The following is a 21,078-nucleotide window of genomic DNA, read 5'->3' as shown; positions in this document are numbered from 1 at the left end:
ATACAGTGCTGCTTGAAAGTTTGTGAACCCTTTAGAATTGTCTATTTCTGCATAAATATGACCCAAAACGTAATTAGATTCTCACACAAATCCTGAAAGTTGACAAAGAGAACCCAATCAAACAAATGAGATGAAAATATATACTTTGTCATTTATTTATTCAGGAAAATTATCCAATATTACATATCTGTGAGCGGCAAAAGTATGTGAATCTCTAGGATTAGCTGTTAATTTGAAGGTGAAGCCCGTGGGAGTCCATCTGTTCAGAGGTGTTTTTAATCAGTGAGATGACTATCAGGTGTCAGTGTGTGTCCTGTTTTATTTAAAGAACAGGGATCTATCGAAGTCTGATCATGTTTGTGGAAGTGTATCATTGCACAAACAAATGAGATCTCTGAGGACCTCAGAAAAACATTTTGGTTTAAATGAGCAGCGTTATGTTTGGAAAAGTAAACACTGCATTCCAGCATAAGAACCTTATCCCATCTGTGAAACATGGTGGTGGTAGTATCATGGTTTGGGCCTGTTTTGCTGCATCTGGTTCCGAACAATGAATTCTGAATTATACCAGCAAATTCTAAAGGAAAATGTTAAGACATCTGTCCGAGAACTGAGTCTCAAGAGAAAGTGGGTCATGCAGCAAGACAACGACCCCAAGCACACTACCAGTCGTTCTACCAAAGAATGGTTAAAGAAGAACAAAGTAAATGTTTTGGAATGACTGAGTCAAATTCTGGACTTTAATCCAATTGACATTTTGTGGAAGGACCTGAAGCAAGCAGTTCATTGGAGGAAACCCATCAACATCACAGCGTTGAAGTGGTTCTGTACTGAGGAAAGGGCTAAAATTGTGTGCAGGACTGAGCAGCAGTTACAAGAAACGTTACTTGCAGTTATTGCTGCAAAAGGGGGTCACACCAGATACTGAAAGCAAAGATTCACATACTTTTGCCACTCGCAAATATTTAACACCGGATCATTTTTCTCAATAAATAAATGACAACGTATATATTTTTGTCTCTTTTGTTTGATTGGATTCTCTGTCTACTTTCAGGATTTGTGTGAAAATCCAATTATGTTTTGGGTCATGTTTTTGCAGAAATATAGAAAATTCTAAAGGGTTCACAAACTTTCAAGCAGCACTGTATACTATAGGTGATTGTATTGGTGCATCTCTATAACCTATAAGTTATGTATGGAATCTCATTGCATACTTGCAGCATTTCTAAAACTCTCTAGCAGGACTATTTCTGATGCTTATTTTAAATTTAGAAGATCACTATGGGATCATATTCCCGCCAAATGTATTGCAGTCACGGATAAAAAAATAACAAGCATGAAAACAAAATTAAAACTCAAGTAAAATTATATTGCACAAAGTTTAAAAATGAAAGCAAAGTTTTCAGAATAGCAAACAATGGTCACGGATCAAAAAATTGTAAGCGTAAATCAAAAATTTAATAACGCATTAAAAAAAATAATAAGCATGAATCAACTTTAAACGCATTTAAAATCATATTGCACAAAACTGAAATATTAATGCAAAATTATCCGAATTGCACACAAAATCGTGTTTTCCATGGTTATATTTCTGTTTTTTGTGCTCTCAGACATTTTCTGCACATATTTTTATTTTTTGTATGCTTATGCTGTTTTTCCCTTTGCTCTTTATTCCACGTTCTGCGCTTCTTCTTCCAAATGTTGCAGTTAGAGTTTTATGTAAATTAGGGAGGGTTAAAAAATCATCACTGGTCCACTAGTTCTAGATTGACAGCTCCTCCTCTAGCCAATCAGTCGAAGAGGGTCGGTGACGTCACGCCACACGCGCCTCATTACTGCCGATGCTCAGTGCTCTGTTCACTTGTACAGGTAAAAATAGACAACTGTCGGCTGGGAAACATCTTTCCATACAGGACACTGTTATATGTGTCTTGTCTGTCACTGCTTTTCGTTTGCTCTTCTGAAAACTTAGCTTTCATTTTTACATTTTGTGCAATATAATTTTACTTGCGTTTTTAAATTTTGGTTTCACGCTTGTTATTTTTTTATCCGTGACTGCAATACATTTGGCGTGAATATGATCCCATAGATCAGGGGTTTTCAACCTTTTAGGACATGCGCCCCCTCCAATTTTGTCTAATTTCACTCGCGCCCCCCCAACATCCAACATGTCAACATCCGTGGTTGGATTTTCGACACGGCTAATCGTAAATCATCTTACACTGTCAATAAGTGTGACCAGGGTTGCCAGGTTTTCACAACAAAACCCGCCTAATTGCTACTCAAAACTAGCCCAAAACTACAAAACGCGGCAAGTGTTAAAGTAGCCAAATTCCGTGAGAAAACCACAGACTTGGCAACACTGAGCGTGACTGATACTCGAGATAACTCTGCTCTAACTGTCGACTAGCAGTGGGAGTCAGATTGCCCCCTAGTGGATGGCTAAAGATTTGCTAACTCGTATTCATAAATTCTCAAGGGAACGTCTCTGAATTAACTGATGCTCCCGCCCCACAGGTTGAAAACCCCTGCCATAAATCACATGCAAATTACATGTTTCCTCCCAAATTAAGTGAATCTTGTATTTGTGCTATGCATTTAGCATCAGTACTTGGTTCCACAAAGAGAGAGAAGAAATGTAGATTCTGAAATGTAAGGAGCTACTGTTATGGGCATAAAGTGTGCTCATGTGCCCATCCTCGTGACTCATGTGAATTCCTCATTAATACTGAAGCACAACTCAAGTCAGACACACCCAAACTCACCGCAGGGTTGGGCGGCCTGTCTCGCACACCCACTGATTACACCAGACGTTAACCTCCGTGACAGACTCTACACTTCTCTTGTTAGTACACATACAATATTAAGACATGATGTTGCTGAATCAGATGTGAGAAGTATCAAAACTTTCTTTGTTCACACTATAGGAGACATTTTATTTTTTATTTTTTTACATTGTATAGTAAGTCCAAAAAAAAAGTCCCCGATATTTTAATTATAACACTTGAAAAATAAATGATATTACCCACAGAATCTCAATGATTACTTCAAAGTAATAATGCCACTTATTTAATGTTTATTACATAATTATTTTAACTGTCAAATTACCAAAGAAGTTAATCAGAAATATTTGTCAAATGATTCAGAAGAGATCAGAGATGTCATAAAATTAAATGTTTGATCTGTGCATATTTTAAAGATTACATTTTTCAGGTGTAAATACCTTGCACTGATAAATGTTATTACATTTTTTTTAATTTTTTTATTTTATGCACACTTCTTAAAAGTGCTGTTCTGTCTTTAGGCTTTTCTTCAGAGGCGTGGACTACAGCAGGACCTCTGTGAGTTCTGCCACAATCACAACTACAACCTGGTGGTTGCCATGACAATCTCTTTCAATGACAACAAAGAGCCCTTCCGACAGTTAGCCGTCTACAGTTCCAGCACTGTCTACAGGGAAGAGGTACTCAGTGCTTTATACCAAAGACTATAGAATACCCAAGACGTGTCACTCGTATAGTTATGACTGGGAAAAATGCAACGCTCAATATGGCCGCACAATCGCAGGAAGCCCCACCTTCTGAATGAAAGAGCCAATCGCTAACGGTAAAGTCCGCACGTCACTGCAGCTGCCGTTAGAAGTCCCGGTTGCTATAGAAACAGTCAGCGCTCTGAGACATGCACTCAGGACTGTGCATGCGCACTGGCTGATCTAGCCTGAATAATAAGCTTTTATAATGCTATTTGAGCAAAATAAACAACATTTATGACACAGTTGATATCAGATTTCTTTGGTGATTTCAAATATGAAATTTAATCACAAGCTTAGTGAACCGTTTTGGAGAATTTGATATTTCCCCATTCAAAGAGATAGGAGTTGCACTTGCATGTCCGAGAGGCATTTCAAAGATGGCCGCCGAGTGACATGACTTGTCTTAAAGGGACTTTGTTTATACCTTTCTGGGAATGAAGGTTCAAATGGCTTCCCTATAATTGACTCATGATAATTGACATAATTTTGAGAAACAAAGCACATTCGTCACCTTAAAGAATTCAACATGTCTTTTATCAACAGTATTTTATGGTAAACCCTCAGCAAGAATTAAGATCAGAAAAGATCTTTCTAACCAGTTTACAGGGTTTCCCAGTTTGTCCTTTATTATGCTTTATTTCCCGTCTTTTAATGTTGTAATGTAAAAAATGGCAACCATTGCTTGATCCAGTCAATTCCTGATCACTGAATATAGTTTTTTACATGGAAATGCACTACTGTTCAAAAGTAAGGATGCATTACAGCAAGGATGCATTACATGGATCAAAAGTGACAGTATATGACATTTGTAATACTACAAAAGATGTTTATTTCAAATAAATGATTTATTTGAACATTCTATTCATCAAAGAATCCTGAAAAAAATGTATCACAGTTTGCACAAAAATATTCAGTATCACACCACTGAAGATAATAATAAGAAATGTTTCCTGAGCACCAAATCGGCATATTAGATTGATTTCTGAAGGATCATGTGACAATGAAGCCTGGGGTAATGGCTGCTGAAAATTCCGCTTTGCATAACAGGAATAAATTACATTTTAAATATATTAAAACAGAAAACAATTTAGTTTAATTTGTAGTAATATTTAACAATATTAACTGTAATTTTGCTAAATAAATGCAATATTAAATGATGAATAAATGAAAAATGCTGAGCATAAGAAGCTTATTTCTAAAATATTGAAAATCTTACCGATCCTAAGCTTTTCAACAGTAGTGTATAAAATAAAATTAATTCAACTGGAAATGTCATTCACAATTTAAGATTTTTCTCACTTTACTAATTGATATCTGTATTTTCTTTTTTCATAGATGAGTAAAGCACTAGAAAAAGCCAAAAACAACAGTCTGGACCTTAAGCCAATGAGCAGTTCATATCCGGATGTGAAGGCCTTTTTACAGGGTAACACATTAGCATCCCGCAAGAAGGTAATGCCCATAATCACAGACTTTCTGAAGGAGAGGGAAAAGAAAGCATATCAATGTGGGAACATAGAGGACCTAGATCTGGACGATGATTCCAATCAGGACCAGAGTGAATCTCAACAATGTCCCGAGGACGCTGGGATTGAGGATGATACCCATGTTCCTCCAACGCCAATGAACAGTCTGGTGGAGGGTTGTCCCTTAGACAATGGCCTACCAAAAATCAGTCCTGAGGTTTTGGTGGAGAAAGTTAGCAAGATGGCCAGCATGGAGGACACGTCTCCTGAGGGACAGTGATGAGAATCAGTTGTCAAAGAGAGTCTTGAATAAGAGCTGGAGAAGGAAAGTCCTTCTGCATCTTCAAGAGGATGAAGTGCATATCCAACAGTGCTGCATCAGGGCATGAGAATGAAATGGCACTTTTTTGATCTGGGTAACTCACAAAGGTACGATAGTCTGAAGAGACCATTCGGTTAACTGGTACATGATCATTCGAATGGAGCATTACATAAATGCATTTTATGTACAATGTTTAAAGTTTGGCTGACGTAAAAAAAAAAAAAAAATTCAGGTTTAGGCTGTTTATTTATAGTTCACAGTCATATTCATGTTTGATCTTCTAAATTAATCAGAAGTCTCATTAAGACATATAAGCACATTATCTAAAATTGACTATAAGCACCCAGTGCAAGCTAGCTACTGACAGTGCATAATGAATTTCTGGTATTATACAATTAATTATAACATGGTAGCTATCGTTGCTTTTGATGTCAGTAACATACTTCATTCTTCGTAGTGTTAATTAAAGAAGTTATTTTCAGCTTGTCTGCACATCACCTCTGTGGCATGGCATTGATTTCCCCAGAAAATAGTTTTGACTTCTCCCTTGATTTATAAAAGCGAATGGAAATTGCATTTACAGTAAGACTCTCACAGTATTATCCTAGCAGGCAAGCAATTTTTTAATCTCATGTGGATACTGAGCTAAACTACCAGTAACACCCCCTCTGTGGCCTTTTGCATGTTATAGGTGTTAACTGACCTGCTCCTGGTTAGAATCAGGGCACCTGCATTTTAGTCATTGAGATTTTACTGTTAATTACCAAAGACCTCAGTTATATTTGTGTGTGAGGCATGTTAAACATTTGATCATTTGAGATTTAAAACTTCAGTATTCTGTTCATTTATATTATTTTGTTACATAATTTATTTGATGATTTGATGGCTTGGGGTATATTAGGGTTGAAAAAATGTTTTTCATGAACAGTCAGTTTGATTTGTTATATGGCTTGTAGTTGGGCTGCACGATTATGACAAAAATCATAATTGTCGATTATTCCCTTGAAATTGTAATTGCGATTATTAATTACGATTATTACAATTTACACTGAATGATGTTTATACCATTGTTTGATGCAACTGCATGCCGTATTTTTATATGAAAATTAACGAGCAACATTTTTTTTAGTGCTTTTCTATAGTAGAAGCCTCAAATGTCAACTATACATCGGATTGGTTCCTTCTTTAAATTGTAAAAAAGTAAAAATATGAATGGTATTATAATGTTATGCTAAAACTAAAATTAAAATAATGGAAAAAACCCTTAAGATAACACGTAGAAAGAAAAAAGCGCGTTTTAAGCACGCAGAATAACATACTTTAAACGATTACGTAATTGTGGCATCCATAATTGTAATCGCGATTAGAAATTCGATTAATTGTGCAGCCCTAGCCTGTAGCTTATTAGCAGATTCATTCATGCTGGACTATCACCATAATTATACTATTCATTATATTAATAAATGCAAAGGTTCAGTCCAAGGCATTTTAAAGGCCTAATTGGACGAATCTTATATAATAACATGTTTTATCGGACAGTTATATAAAGATGTTTTTTTTTTCCCCATAGACAAAAAAGAGCTAATTTAGTTATGTAAATTAAACAGTTAATATTGGACTTGAAACATATAAGATGGTATGTTGGTGTTTTGAGGTGTTGTGTACTCCCTGTGAATTAACCCTGACCAATAGTTTGATGAGATTTGACATGGTGACCGCAGAGGAAAATGGCACTTTTTTGATCTGGGTAACTCACAAAGGTACGATAGTCTGAAGAGACCATTCGGTTAACTGGTACATGATCATTCGAATGGAGCATTACATAAATGCATTTTATGTACAATGTTTAAAGTTTGGCTGACGTAAAAAAAAAAAAAAAATTCAGGTTTAGGCTGTTTATTTATAGTTCACAGTCATATTCATGTTTGATCTTCTAAATTAATCAGAAGTCTCATTAAGACATATAAGCACATTATCTAAAATTGACTATAAGCACCCAGTGCAAGCTAGCTACTGACAGTGCATAATGAATTTCTGGTATTATACAATTAATTATAACATGGTAGCTATCGTTGCTTTTGATGTCAGTAACATACTTCATTCTTCGTAGTGTTAATTAAAGAAGTTATTTTCAGCTTGTCTGCACATCACCTCTGTGGCATGGCATTGATTTCCCCAGAAAATAGTTTTGACTTCTCCCTTGATTTATAAAAGCGAATGGAAATTGCATTTACAGTAAGACTCTCACAGTATTATCCTAGCAGGCAAGCAATTTTTTAATCTCATGTGGATACTGAGCTAAACTACCAGTAACACCCCCTCTGTGGCCTTTTGCATGTTATAGGTGTTAACTGACCTGCTCCTGGTTAGAATCAGGGCTTTAGTCATTGAGTCATTGAGATTTTACTGTTAATTACCAAAGACCTCAGTTATATTTGTGTGTGAGGCATGTTAAACATTTGAGATTTAAAAATTTAAAACTTCAGTATTCTGTTCATTTATATTATTTTGTTACATAATTTATTTGATGATTTGATGGCTTGGGGTATATTAGGGTTGAAAAAATGTTTTTCATGAACAGTCAGTTTGATTTGTTATATGGCTTGTAGTTGGGCTGCACGATTATGACAAAAATCATAATTGTCGATTATTCCCTTGAAATTGTAATTGCGATTATTAATTACGATTATTACAATTTACACTGAATGATGTTTATACCATTGTTTGATGCAACTGCATGCCGTATTTTTATATGAAAATTAACGAGCAACATTTTTTTTAGTGCTTTTCTATAGTAGAAGCCTCAAATGTCAACTATACATCGGATTGGTTCCTTCTTTAAATTGTAAAAAAGTAAAAATATGAATGGTATTATAATGTTATGCTAAAACTAAAATTAAAATAATGGAAAAAACCCTTAAGATAACACGTAGAAAGAAAAAAGCGCGTTTTAAGCACGCAGAATAACATACTTTAAACGATTACGTAATTGTGGCATCCATAATTGTAATCGCGATTAGAAATTCGATTAATTGTGCAGCCCTAGCCTGTAGCTTATTAGCAGATTCATTCATGCTGGACTATCACCATAATTATACTATTCATTATATTAATAAATGCAAAGGTTCAGTCCAAGGCATTTTAAAGGCCTAATTGGACGAATCTTATATAATAACATGTTTTATCGGACAGTTATATAAAGATGTTTTTTTTTTCCCCATAGACAAAAAAGAGCTAATTTAGTTATGTAAATTAAACAGTTAATATTGGACTTGAAACATATAAGATGGTATGTTGGTGTTTTGAGGTGTTGTGTACTCCCTGTGAATTAACCCTGACCAATAGTTTGATGAGATTTGACATGGTGACCGCAGAGGATTGCTGCATGCTGCCTCAGGAAAACTAAGCACATTTTTACTAGTCGATTCCACTAAACTATATAACAGCAATATCATAATAATGTAATTGATTTTGTATGAAATGCTGATTTAATCTAAATGTATTAATGTGCTATGGTTGTGAAACAGGACATTCGAGAGAACATCCTCTGTCAAGTATTTTATTGCCGAGGACTTTTTTTATTTTATGTTCTCTGTGACTGAGTATGAATAAAACATTTTCAAATAGTTCTATATGTAATTTGTGAGCTTTTTCTGCACAAAGACACAATTTCATTGCCGTCTCATTTTAAATTTTTCTTGGACACTAATAGTTCAGGGTCAGCAATATTTTGTCATGTTTCTTATCCTCATCAAGGCTGCATTTATTTGATTAACAAACAGGAAAATCATTAATATAGTGAAATATTATTACAATGTAATATTCAAATACAAATATGTTATAAAAATGTATATTGTCAACATTCATTGCTAAAGTTTTCAGTGTCACATGATCCTTTATAAATCGTTCTAATATGCTAATTTGGTGTGCCAATAACTTCTTGTTATCAGTGTTGAAATCAGTTGTGCGGCATAATATTTTTGTGGAACTATTTAAAGATTCTTTGAATAAAAAGATTAAAATAACATTTATTTGAATAGCTTTTATTTGAATAATGTAAATGTCTTTACTGTCACTTTTGATCAGATTAATGAATCCTTGCTGAATAGAAGTATTAATCTTACTGATAAACTTTTGTCCAGTAGTGTATGCACCTAATTGAATACAAACGGCTAAATACATGGAGTAGCTAATAGTCTTTTAAAGAGGCCTGTAACCTCAAGGGTATTAGGACCATGAAGCCATGCCTGTCTGTGGCATCTTCCTCCACCTTCCCAGCCTTCCCTGTGGGGGAGCTGAAGTTCTCAAAGCAGCTGAGCCAATGGGAGACAGACAATTCAGTCAGCAGAAGTCAGAAATGTTGAAAAACCTGTACTGACAGTCAGGGTGAGTTCCCTTACACAAGACACAAGATACAGACACTGAAACTGGCTTGCATTGTGGCGAAGCTCATGAAACACCTCAGGTCATGGTCCTCAACTGAGTTCACTGAATGCATTTCTAATCTAGACACTTTCTTTTAACGACTTTAGACATGGGGACCTACTCAGACCAGAGGGAAGGGTACATGCAAAATGGGTAAGTCAAAATTTAGATTACCTATTGTCATCATCAGAAATCTGTCCCTAAACACTGAAGTAACAATAATAAATGAATGGATTTGTATACAGTGTAATGATTAAGTTAAACTGACCTCTGTTTATAAAGGTTTCAGTTACTAATACTTGGACAAAACATATTTATAAGATCAAAACAAGTACCATAAGAGGTCATACGCACATACTGGATGAGCCAGCGACTAACAAACGAGTTGTTAACGTTCTGTTGCACTCTGAAGTGTACAGCAGAAGGACACGAGAGAACTCCTCGTACCACTTCTGTGTCTAGTTATTTAGAAAGAGGATTTCAGAAAAAGGAAGTTGCCGTTGAACTGATTTCTGGTACTTTTGCCAATCTTCTTGACTAATATTTGAGACATAACGACCACAGAAAGACATCTCCCATATCCTGTCGCCTGACAGACCAGCAGATTTTCTGTCATATTTGACACAATAATAAGGATTCCACTGCTGTCATGAGTTAAAAATGCAAATATAAATGGAAAAACTTGACAAAAATGTAAAGTTTAGTAAGTTTCTATTATGTTTTAAAAGGGGGAAATACTTCTACTCCAATCTTTTCCATTGCCACCACTAAAAAATATATATGTCATTATAACATTTTTAATGCTTTTAGACTGTAAAAGTGTCATGATATTAAAACTGTTATGCAATATTAATACTACTATAATCATAGAATTGGTCTTTTGACTTGTTAATTTCCATACCAAATTCCAAGTTCATGTCCGGACAAGAAGAGAATGCATGAAAGTTATGTCATAAAAACCCTCAGTGTTTATGTGATATGACTAACAAATAATGTATCCTTAATACAGTAAGTTACAAAATGAGTTACTGAAGTATTTTACCAGCCAAGACAAGGTTTTCAAAACAGGCGATTACTTTACTAAATCTTCTAAGAGTTACATCAAGAACAATTGCTGAAACAGTACACACATCCATGCTTTGCATTGGATGTATCATGTTGTCTGCCACAACTTTATACATTGTTCTAAAAAATGCCCTACATATTTCTTATAATACATTTTGACATCTGATAAGGTCTCAGTCAACATTGGGCTTGAGATTACGTGCAACAGTGTCTTGGTGCTGTATTGACTCACAGAGAGTCAGCCAGTAACTAAAAACATACAGCCTCCTGTTTCAGAGCATTTAATGTTTGAAATAATGTAGTCTCTGAGCAATCTTGATGGATACTAGTGTATCGTGTATGTTCAAAGGTTACAGGTTTGAAGCAAAGACAATACCATCAAGATCTGAATGAATTAGATACTGGCTTCTCATCAGAAACAGGTTGAGTTACGTGGCTCATATGTTGCTTACCTGCCCGGAACCAGCTGAAAACAAAACTAGATTTTCTGGTCATTTGTGCCATGTGTAATTACCACATGTGCTGACGTAAAGAAATACTTGAGGTAGAAACCGGAAACAAAATTATATTTGAGTTTGCATTTGACAAGTTTGACGATATTTCAGAATATATTTGAATAGTATAGTCTAGAATGGAAATTACAAGCTACAATATTGGGGAAAAGTTTAAATATGTAGATAACAGTGCATGTTTTGGATAAATCTGTTCAGCATGTATAGAGATGTTTGGGTGCATATGCTGCTGTTTCTATTTTCTCACAAAAATTGCTCCTTAAAATATATTTCTAAATTGCACTGTCAGACACAAAATGAATGTCAAATATGGAGAAACCTTGCAATCACTTCAATGAATAAAAGACTACTTGATGGCTCCAAACTGATTTTCAGTTCAGTAAATTATCATCATCAGAAAATTTTGCACATCACACATGTTGTAAATGCAGCCATCATTTTGTTGTATGGTTTTTAGGACCTAACTAACATGAAAATAATAATAATAATAATTTAAAATCCCAAACAATTTCTTTAGTTTGTGTCACAGTTGACAATGTAGTTGTGGCTCAGAAAACAAGGCACAATTACTCAAAATTGTAAAAGCTTTAAACAACTTTAAAACTCACCAGAGCTTGTGTGAAGCTGTTGAACTCATAGCAGCTGAAGCATAGAATGAAAACTTTCGGGATGAAGACTTTGATTTTGAAAGATTTCATAAATGTTTCTGTTTTAAAAACTAATGACAGACTAATGGTAAACTAAAAACAACTAAGGTTAAAGTTTTGCCCCGAGCTGGTCATTTTATTTGTATTTAGCAGAAACTATTGGAATTGCTGGATCTAAATCCCCGCGGCATTGGACGTACAGCTGTAGGGTTGTGGGCGGGGCGTTGAAACAGCTCTCTCAGGTGCGGAGGCTGCGTCATCAGGTGTGACGCGCCCTGATTGGCTGAATTTTGTGTTTGGACTGAAGGTTATTTTGCTTTGGTGAGGAAGAGAAAGAGCCGCTCTTGTCGTTGAAAGGTAGATGGCGAGGTTCAGTGGCCTATGATTCGGAAGTTTAACTATAGCGCTTGTAATGTTCTTAGGCAATACTTCTTTTTTTATCAAATGAACTAGCGGTTTGTTTTTACGCATCTCCCGTACAAGGTTAGTACAAGGTTAGTGAAAAGGTGAGCTTAGCATGTTTACATATCATTATTTACATATGTCCATGAAGAGCGATGTGATGGGCGTTAGCGAGGTTTCAAGTGTACACAGCCCTGTTTGTACGTGCAGTCTAATCCAACACGTATCTATCTATCTATCTAGGGTTTAACTCACATATTATTTGATCCTTTGCCATTTACTAGTAGTGTGGTTTTCCTGCCTTTAACATCAGACTATAATTATTAGTGTCAATCAATCAGTAACTTATTCTATACCAGACATGTATAGGTGAGAATGATACATTATTACATGTCAAAATTGTTTCCAAATCCTTGAACTTTCCTCACTTCTGCTCTTAAGAAGAGATGAGTTTCATTGATGACAGTGAAAAAGGTAGTCAAATGTAAATTATGGGATATAAAATGAGTATATAAAATATTTCACATAAGTTTAAAATAGTTCAAAACAAAATGATATATTTTAACAGACCCATTTGCTGTTGATTTTTTTGGCATCTAAAATTCTTGCATGAGGTGCAAATGTAAGCATTAATAAAATATCAAAGACTAAATCAATCTCTGTCGGCAGTAATTCATTTAGAAACATTTCCAAATCGCTGGAAGTTAAATCTTTTCTATACATTGATCTTGTGCTGGCCTGTTCCGTAATTAAAACAAACAAACCTGGAATGTTGTTTTGACAAAATTGAGGAGTAAGTTACTGTCCTGCAAAGAGTTTCATTGTTAATAACTAATAATATGTAGGGACCAAGAAGCCCCTTTGCCTTCCTTTACATTTTCAATTTATTCCTGCAGGCATTCAGGAAACGGCAAGACATCGGCTTTCATCTCCGACATGGAGCTCCGGGAGGAATGGCAGGATGAGGAGTTCCCCAGGTAAACTGCGTTAACAGATTCATGCGCCTTATTTATGTTCATCTAGAGTGCATATGGGATTAAATAATGTGATCTTTGTAGACCTCTTCCTGAGGACACACAGAGTCCTGGCGATGAAGAGGAAAGCCCTGGAACTGAGGGAAACAGGCCTGGTAACCTAATTTCTCCATTTAGTTATATATATATATATACACACATACGCGCGTGCACACACACACCACAGTTCTGTTTAGAGTTGTTAAGGTTTTTTTTTATGTTTCTGAAAGAAGCCTCTTATACTCTCCAAGGCTGCTTTATTTGATCAAAAATCCAGTAAAAACAGTAATATTTTGAAATATTATTGCAATTATTTTTTATGATTATTACATATCTCTTTCTTTAGTACATTTTAAAATGTGATTTATTCTATGTATTATATTCTGTATATATTTAATTATTATTCTGTGCTGGCAAAGCTGAATTTTCAGCAGACATTTCTCCAGTCTTGAATGTCACACGATCCTTCAGAAATCATTCAAATGATTGATGCTGATTTGGTGCTTAAAAATATTTCTTCATAAATTATATTTTCATCAATGTTAAAAACAGTTGTGCTGCTTAATATTTTTTTCCATAATTTTTGATTAATAGAAAACCAGCATTTATTTGAAGTAGAAAAAAAAAAATCTAAAAATAAAAAACGTACTGATCCCAAACTTTTGAATGGTAGTGTATATATACAGTGTATGTCTTTGTAATGCCTGACCTCTCTTTTTCTTTCTTTCCACTAGTCCCTCCAACTAGCCTGGCCCTTACAGGTAATACCGTCAGGAAGAAGCGACTAGTGGCGCCAACTCTTAGTTTAACACTGGACAAAACCTCTACTGACCGGAGCATGAAATCTGACGAATTTGATGCTTCTGCCCTTTCACCATCTCCTGATGATGACCCAGAGATGGACATTAACCTGGAGGCTTTAGAGACCCCCTCAGACAGCGAGTCTTACAACTTTCCAGACAGCATGCACGACTTAGAGTGGGAAGGTATTCAGTTATTTTGACACTCATTAGGGTTGTGTCATTTATTGGTTTCACAAATATGAGACAGGGAAATCTACACAGAGCACTGGTTTACCACTAGTACTGTGGTCATTACAGATGATCTTCCCAGGATGGGCAAAGCAGCAATCAGAAAAGCCAGTTTACTGGAGCACGCAGAGATGGGACACCTGGACTTGGATCAGGTGGACAGCAATGGGCGACGATGGAGACGATTTCATATTGGCGGCCAAGACCATCAAGTCAACATGAGCGTTCTGGAGCCATACCTTCAAGTTCTTTCCCACGGAGGTGAGCTTTTGTGGAACAAGCTGAGATGAACATGCTTTACTGAAATTACCAACTAAATTTGACCTTCTTTTTTAGGATATTATGGGGATGGATCGACAGCCATCATTATGTTCACCTCCTGCTACCTACCAGAAAATACAACAGAACACTATGAATATGTAATGGACAATCTCTTCAGGTAAAACCTGATTGATTTGGTATGAATTTTCATTGCAATGACTTTTATTTTCTAAAACTTAAATGCTTATTCACGTTTAATGATTTATTTGGATTTAGGTACATTATTGGCACATTGGACTTGATGGTGTCTGAGAATTACATATTGGTGTATCTGTGTGGAATGGCCCCTCGCAATAAGATGCCTGGGATTAAGTGGCTTCGACAGTGTTACATGTCCATCGACAGACGGTGAGCTATACTAGTAGTTACTATGGTGTATCATCAAGTTAAACAGTTTTATAATTGAAGACAACAACAAATTACACATTCAACTCCTGTAATGTGATGCATTTCTGAGTAATGCAGAATATTTAGCAGGCAAATTATGTAGGGCAAGACTTAATTTTATCCATCAGAGAAAGACTCATTTTTAAATGTGTATATCTGAAAAAATAAAAACTATCACCGTTTCCACAAAAATATTAAGATTTTTAATAATATGATTTTTTTCTTAAGCACCAAATCGGCATATTATAATTATATGAACGATCATGTGACACTGAATTCTGGAGTAATGACCCCTGGAAATTCAGTTGCCATCACAGAAATAAATTTCATTTTAAAATGTATTAAAACAGAAAACACTTACTTAAAATTGTAATAAGATTTCACAAAATTGCTGTTTTTACTGTATTTTTGAACATTAGTTTAGACAAAAACACATGCACTAATACAGCCACAAAACTTATATTTTGACGTCTCATGAAACTACAGTGGCACGTTCCATCAGTTCCAGAAGAGGGCGTGTGTGTGTAAGCTCTGCCTGTGACAGTCTCGCTTTAGTTAAGTCCTGTTGAACATGAGAACCCACCTCCACTCTCTCTTTCTTAATGCCCCTCATATGAAATATGATAGGAATGCTGTGGACTCATACATAGAAGGCCATGTTATCGGAGTTCTTCCAGACATTCCTCAGATAACCATTGACCTCTTCTCAGCTGTCGTGTGTTTTTGTTGTTGTTGCTATATTTAGACATTTTTAGATTTCATACTTCTTTGCGCATTAGTTGCTTAAGGTTTATAACTCTTGTGTCGGCTCTCTATGGCCAGTGTGGCTGTTCTCAATGGACGTCAATGTTATTTACAAAATCTCTATGTACTCGATGTATTTTTTGGTTATGTACAGTCAGCCAGTCATTATCCCAAAATAAACCCGATGGGGTGATTAGGATCAGGACAGGGTTCTAAAAGGGCCTGTTATGCGATTATTGACCAGCAAAAGAATTACCATAGTAAATTCATGTTGAATTCTGGCATAGCTATCTCACAGTTGTATTTCATTCTTCCAGGTGAAGGTCAGTCTCATAAATGTTTTATGTGAGGAATTTGTAAACTCTGGAAATTTAAGGTCGACTTATCATGTGAGATCAATTTGGGAAATGAGGAACTAAGGAGTGTGGGATGCTCTTGAAAGCCCAATTTGTCATTCCTGCTGGCTCTGTTGCGTCACTGCATGAAGTTTCCTCTGCGATCACTCATAAGCTGCTGACTGTACAGACGCCAACTGAAAACAACAGAAATAAACAGTCAAGCATGACTTCACACAATCAAAGAGGAACTGCGAGGGGGGAAATGAACTCATGTGAAATGCCAGTCAATCTAAAGGGAAACTTTATCCTGCGATAAAGTAAATTTAGCTACACTCTTTACAGTTTCAGAGGAAACACTGACCTTTTCATGGAAAACAAAACATTCTGAGATCGCATTCAAAATCTGAGATCAAAATTGAATTGAAATAAACATTTAGCATTTTGCATTTAAACAAAATTGCCAATAAATACTGTATGAATACAAAACATTGATCAAATATCAAATAAGTGAATGTTTGTTTCCGTATTGCTTCCATTGATATACAAAGATGCACTTTGGATCTTTCTGAAATGTTTAAAGCAAAAAAGAGAATAAAACAAATATATATATATATATATAAACTCTGGAATTCATGGTGATTTTTCAATTCAGTGTTTCACTTGAATGTTAATGTTAAAAAATGTAAAAAAAAAAACAAATTTAAAGTTAGAATATGTATTTCAGCTGTAATTAAATTGTACAATTTAAAAATGTAATTTAATTACATTTAAAATGCAAAATCAAAATGATTTTTACTGACAGTTTCAGACTTTTGGACCCCACTGTAGATCAGAATAAACAGAAAAAAATGGTTCAATTTGCGGATGATTTCTGAGCTAGGAAACCAGTGGAATATGTTATAAACAAACTGTTGTCTCCAAGTTTCTGGCTGTCTGTGTCCCATGATTCAACACCCTGCCTCGCATGGTTTCACACGGGTCAGGGTGGTGCTGGTGCCAGTCGTCATGTTCTGCTGGCATCGTGCTTCTCTAGTGGGAGAACCAACCAGTTATTGGAAACAAAATAGATTTATGTGCTAATACATAGATATTTGCCTTTTTCTTTTCTGATTGAGCTATTAACTATATTTTCTGATAAACCCTCTGCAGGTTAAGGAAAGACTTGAAAGGGCTTTTCGTGGTTCACCCTGCCTGGTACGTGAGAGCGTTAATCACCGTCATCAAACCCTTCATCAGGTGAGTGTGGATGACCATTGGTTCAGCAAACAGAGCTCAAAATGTCATAATCATTATTAATACCTAAAGCCCTCAGTCTGACTCCTTTCCCTCTCTCTTGCAGTGAGAAATTCAGCAGGAAGATGCGCTTCATCCACAGCTTGCAGGAACTGGCAGAGTTTGTTCCTGTGGCCCAGCTGCAAATCCCAGACTGCATCAGACAGTGAGTGCCCACATCAAGCCACAATAGTGCGCTGTCATTATTCCAAAACCTGGACTAAAAAGAAAATTCATGTATATATAGAGAGAAATATAGATATATCATTTTTATTCATTTTAAAAATAAATTCTTTCCATAAATGGTTTTTATGTTTGAGTCCAGCTTCTATAACAAATCTTGTCATTTCTATATAAAAGAAATATGTATCGATCATTATTAATGTAAATTATTTAATGAGAAATGACCAGAAATGATGGGGGGAAAGAGGAAGAAATAAGGTAAGGAAATTATACAAGTTTGACTTAAACATATTACATTCACTGGTATCATGCTTTTCATTAAACAATTACATTTACTGATAAAATGTATTTGTAAAATAAATATTTATTGTTTTTTTTAATTAAATGAATACATTTATGAATAGATCCTAATTATTACATTTAAAATATATTAATTGGATGTTTTCATAAAATAAATATTTTTGGATCATTTTAATGAATACATTTGATTTTATTATTATTTAAAATAAATAAAAAGTATACCAGTGAAAGTGATATGTCATATCATATCTAGTCTTTTCTCTGTAAATAATTTACATCAAATGTATCATTAAATGCGCAATTCATAAATAAATATTATCAATAAATCTAATTCTTTATTGTTTCAAATAAATGAAAAATTAGATACCAGTGAAAGTGATATGCTTGAATCTAACTTGTATATTATTCACCTTGTTATCCTACCTGGGCTTTTTTTTCTGTAAATAAATGACATCAAAAAGTATCCACTGATATTGAAATATTTTCTAAATAGATTTTAGCTACATTTGAATTCTTAATTGTTTTCACTAAATAAAAAGTGCTACCAGTGATGGAGATGGTTTGTTTTGTTCTGCAGGTATGATGAGCAGATGAACAGGTGAAGGTGTCTGATAGACAGACTTCACACTGGACTGGGGTGAAATGCATGTGGCTGGGGTTAAAGGTCAAGCTTTAGGGCAAATGCCCTAATGACAGAAAAACAGCTTCCTACCAGACGACTCTTTGATGAAATACAAAAAGGCAGTGTTGTGCTTCAAAGAGACAAGAGCTGTGTCATGCCGTAAGGTGGGTCGGGAGAGTTCTGTGAGCAACATGAAAGCCTGTTTGACGTCATTGCATTTAAACTGTTACACAAAAACAGACAACCTTGTCATGTTTCCCAGACTGTAGAAAATGACATTCATTAATACCAATTACTTTTCATAAAACCTGTTATATTTAGGCATGATAAATACCAACTACTTCTTTTGAAACATTTCCTTTTGGACTTACAGTGAACATACCCAAATTAGGATAAATATTAGTTTTAATATTTGCACTAAATGGTTACAAAATCTTATTGTATGTTATCTGAAACCTGTATGAACCATCATATCTATATGGTTCAAACTCTTCAAACTACTATCTGGCTGTTTTTATAAGTCTTGTAAAGTGGTATTGACTATTTTATTCAAATAGTTATCATCTATTCTGTCAAATGCATTGTACTTGAGCATTTAATCACGTGTGAATGTTTTTAGCACAAATGCAGCAATGCTCAAACTCAATGCAAAATCAGAAAGCTATTACAAACAAAGTGTGTAATATTGCTGTAAGAAGCCGCATTGTTCAGTTTATACTTGTTGCAAATATAATCGTGCTTGGTTTTCTTCTGGAATATGGTTGGGAAATGTTCTCTAATGATCAGCTGCTGCTGCCTGTAAAGTGGCCCATTGAATGTGCTTTCATTTAATAGACTCCTATGTGCAAATATTTATACAAGGCCACACCTGAACAACCTGAGCTTTCAAACTGCACATACTACATGTATGTCTTGTCTATGATATTTAAGGAAATAAAGGGTTACATTAAAACACCTGCTGTGATTTACTTTGTTTTATTGTATCTGTTAATTGTAATGAGGAAATAGTGGAAGGGGATTTTTAAATTTTTTTTATTGCGAGTCGGCATGGAGATATCCCTGCACCTTTCAGGAAACCGGCTCTGGCAGAGGGAGGAAGTGAGGTAGCTGCATTGAAGTCACAAACCGGAACAGAGCGAGAACTTCTGGAAGGTTAAATAACAGATTCCTGTTGTAATGCTTTATGTGCCAGATGTTGGGTTATGCAAGTCAATAATGTTTAGTAGAAACTAAAGTTCATGTCTTGGATTTGTCTAAGCGAATAATTCTCTTATATAAATGAATCAACTACAGAATGGTCATTTAACATAATAGTACTTCAACAGAGCTGATTTTCAGATGCATCTATTGAATGCACGACAGAATGAAACATAAAATCTATGCATTAGTATTCAATGCAAAAAAACATATATATATATATATATATTCATGGCTACTATAACATCCTATTCTAAATAAGGCAAATAATCTATATATGCATTTAAATTGTCATGGAACTAACAAAAATAAACCAGTTAAAAAAAACATATATATATAACTTTTTTTGAATAATTATAGAAATATGTTAAAAATGGATATTGACTTTGATATTGAGTTTGCCGTGAAACCTTGTATATTCTATACCTTGTATTTATTATCAAATGAACTTAGGATAAATTTCTCTTTAGAATCTGTGGCATCTATTTCATTTATTTTGTATCCTATCTTTTTAATAAAATTGAGAAAATTATATCCTTTATGAATTTCTGAATGAGGAGGCATGTTTAGTAAATATACGCAACTGAAATATCTCAGAAGGTGTACACAATTAGTCTGTGACGGCCTGCTTTACTGTTTTTCAAGCCATTGTGAGAAAAAGGAAATTACGGTAAAATGCAACATGCTCTGTACCGGTCTGAGACCTAAATAATCTTCGTGCCAAAGGTTCATTGTTTTTGTAGGGGTCTTGTGCAACCTTTCACGCAGTGCTCCATGAGCTGCTTTACTAACGGCTGTTACAGTTGATGTTAAAACATGCTTTAGGGATCAGCTTTGATTTCTTAGCCCATAAATTTAAGGTTTACATTTGTACAAACACGAATGGCAAGGAAAACAAAACACCAAGTCAAGGCACAGCCCTGAGCCCTCACTAAATGCCCTTAATATATTTACAGTAATAAGAAAATCCTGTTGAAATCCTTATTTATTGCATTAGTTATGCTCCTTTTTGCAGCCATGAACATTTATGGAAGTTCGTTTCTGCCACGGAATAAAAAATTAAAGGTAATTTCAACTTTTTTTGTGAGAAGTCGCAATTATCTTTTTTTTTCTGTAGCCGGAAGAAAAACCAGAACTGCGACATGTACGTATGTCAGAGGAAAAAAAGTCTGAATTCTGAGTTTACATCTTACAATTGACTTTTTTTTCCCCAAGAACTGAATTAGAAAATTATAGTTTTTATTAAAGTCATGCAGACACAAAGCAAAGAGCAAAGAAAAACAATGTAAAAAAAAAAGT

At 34.9% G+C, this 21,078-nt stretch overlaps 2 protein-coding genes across 4 annotated transcripts in view; both read left to right on the top strand.

Annotated features, from left to right (window-relative positions):
* The window catches only part of LOC107556083 (protein prune homolog), a 13,752-nt gene extending 7,426 nt beyond the window's left edge, over positions 1–6,326 (top strand). Inside the window, exons 5-6 of the mRNA XM_016239081.1 lie at positions 3,305–3,463; positions 4,868–6,326. Of these exons, the coding sequence (XP_016094567.1) occupies positions 3,305–3,463; positions 4,868–5,278 (570 nt within the window). The 3' untranslated portion in view covers positions 5,279–6,326. The remainder of the gene's footprint in view (positions 1–3,304; positions 3,464–4,867) is intronic.
* Positions 6,327–9,699: 3,373 nt separating this feature from the next.
* On the top strand, positions 9,700–19,536 carry LOC107556108 (BCL2/adenovirus E1B 19 kDa protein-interacting protein 2-like). 3 transcript variants are annotated; one of them, XM_016239139.1, is made up of 10 exons: positions 9,701–9,898; positions 13,268–13,348; positions 13,430–13,500; positions 14,119–14,370; positions 14,485–14,676; positions 14,752–14,854; positions 14,953–15,084; positions 17,355–17,441; positions 17,545–17,643; positions 18,538–19,536. In XM_016239139.1, the coding sequence occupies exons 1-10, from the start codon at positions 9,855–9,857 to the stop codon at positions 18,560–18,562; spliced, it is 1,086 nt and encodes a 361-aa protein (XP_016094625.1). In that variant the 5' UTR covers positions 9,701–9,854; the 3' UTR covers positions 18,563–19,536. The 3 variants fall into 3 exon arrangements, with proteins under 3 accessions (XP_016094628.1, XP_016094625.1, XP_016094627.1); XM_016239141.1 differs by lacking the exon at positions 9,701–9,898 and adding an exon at positions 12,304–12,355 and having other exon boundaries at positions 13,266–13,348; XM_016239142.1 differs by lacking the exon at positions 13,430–13,500 and having other exon boundaries at positions 9,700–9,898.
* The last annotated feature ends 1,542 nt before the right edge of the window (positions 19,537–21,078 follow it).

The sequence above is a fragment of the Sinocyclocheilus grahami genome, unplaced genomic scaffold (genome assembly GCF_001515645.1).
Source record: "Sinocyclocheilus grahami isolate Dianchi unplaced genomic scaffold, SAMN03320097.WGS_v1.1 scaffold555.1, whole genome shotgun sequence".
NCBI lineage: Eukaryota > Metazoa > Chordata > Actinopteri > Cypriniformes > Cyprinidae > Sinocyclocheilus > Sinocyclocheilus grahami.
The sequence above is the reverse complement of the archived record's forward strand: the minus strand, read 5'-3'. Positions and strand labels throughout refer to the sequence as shown.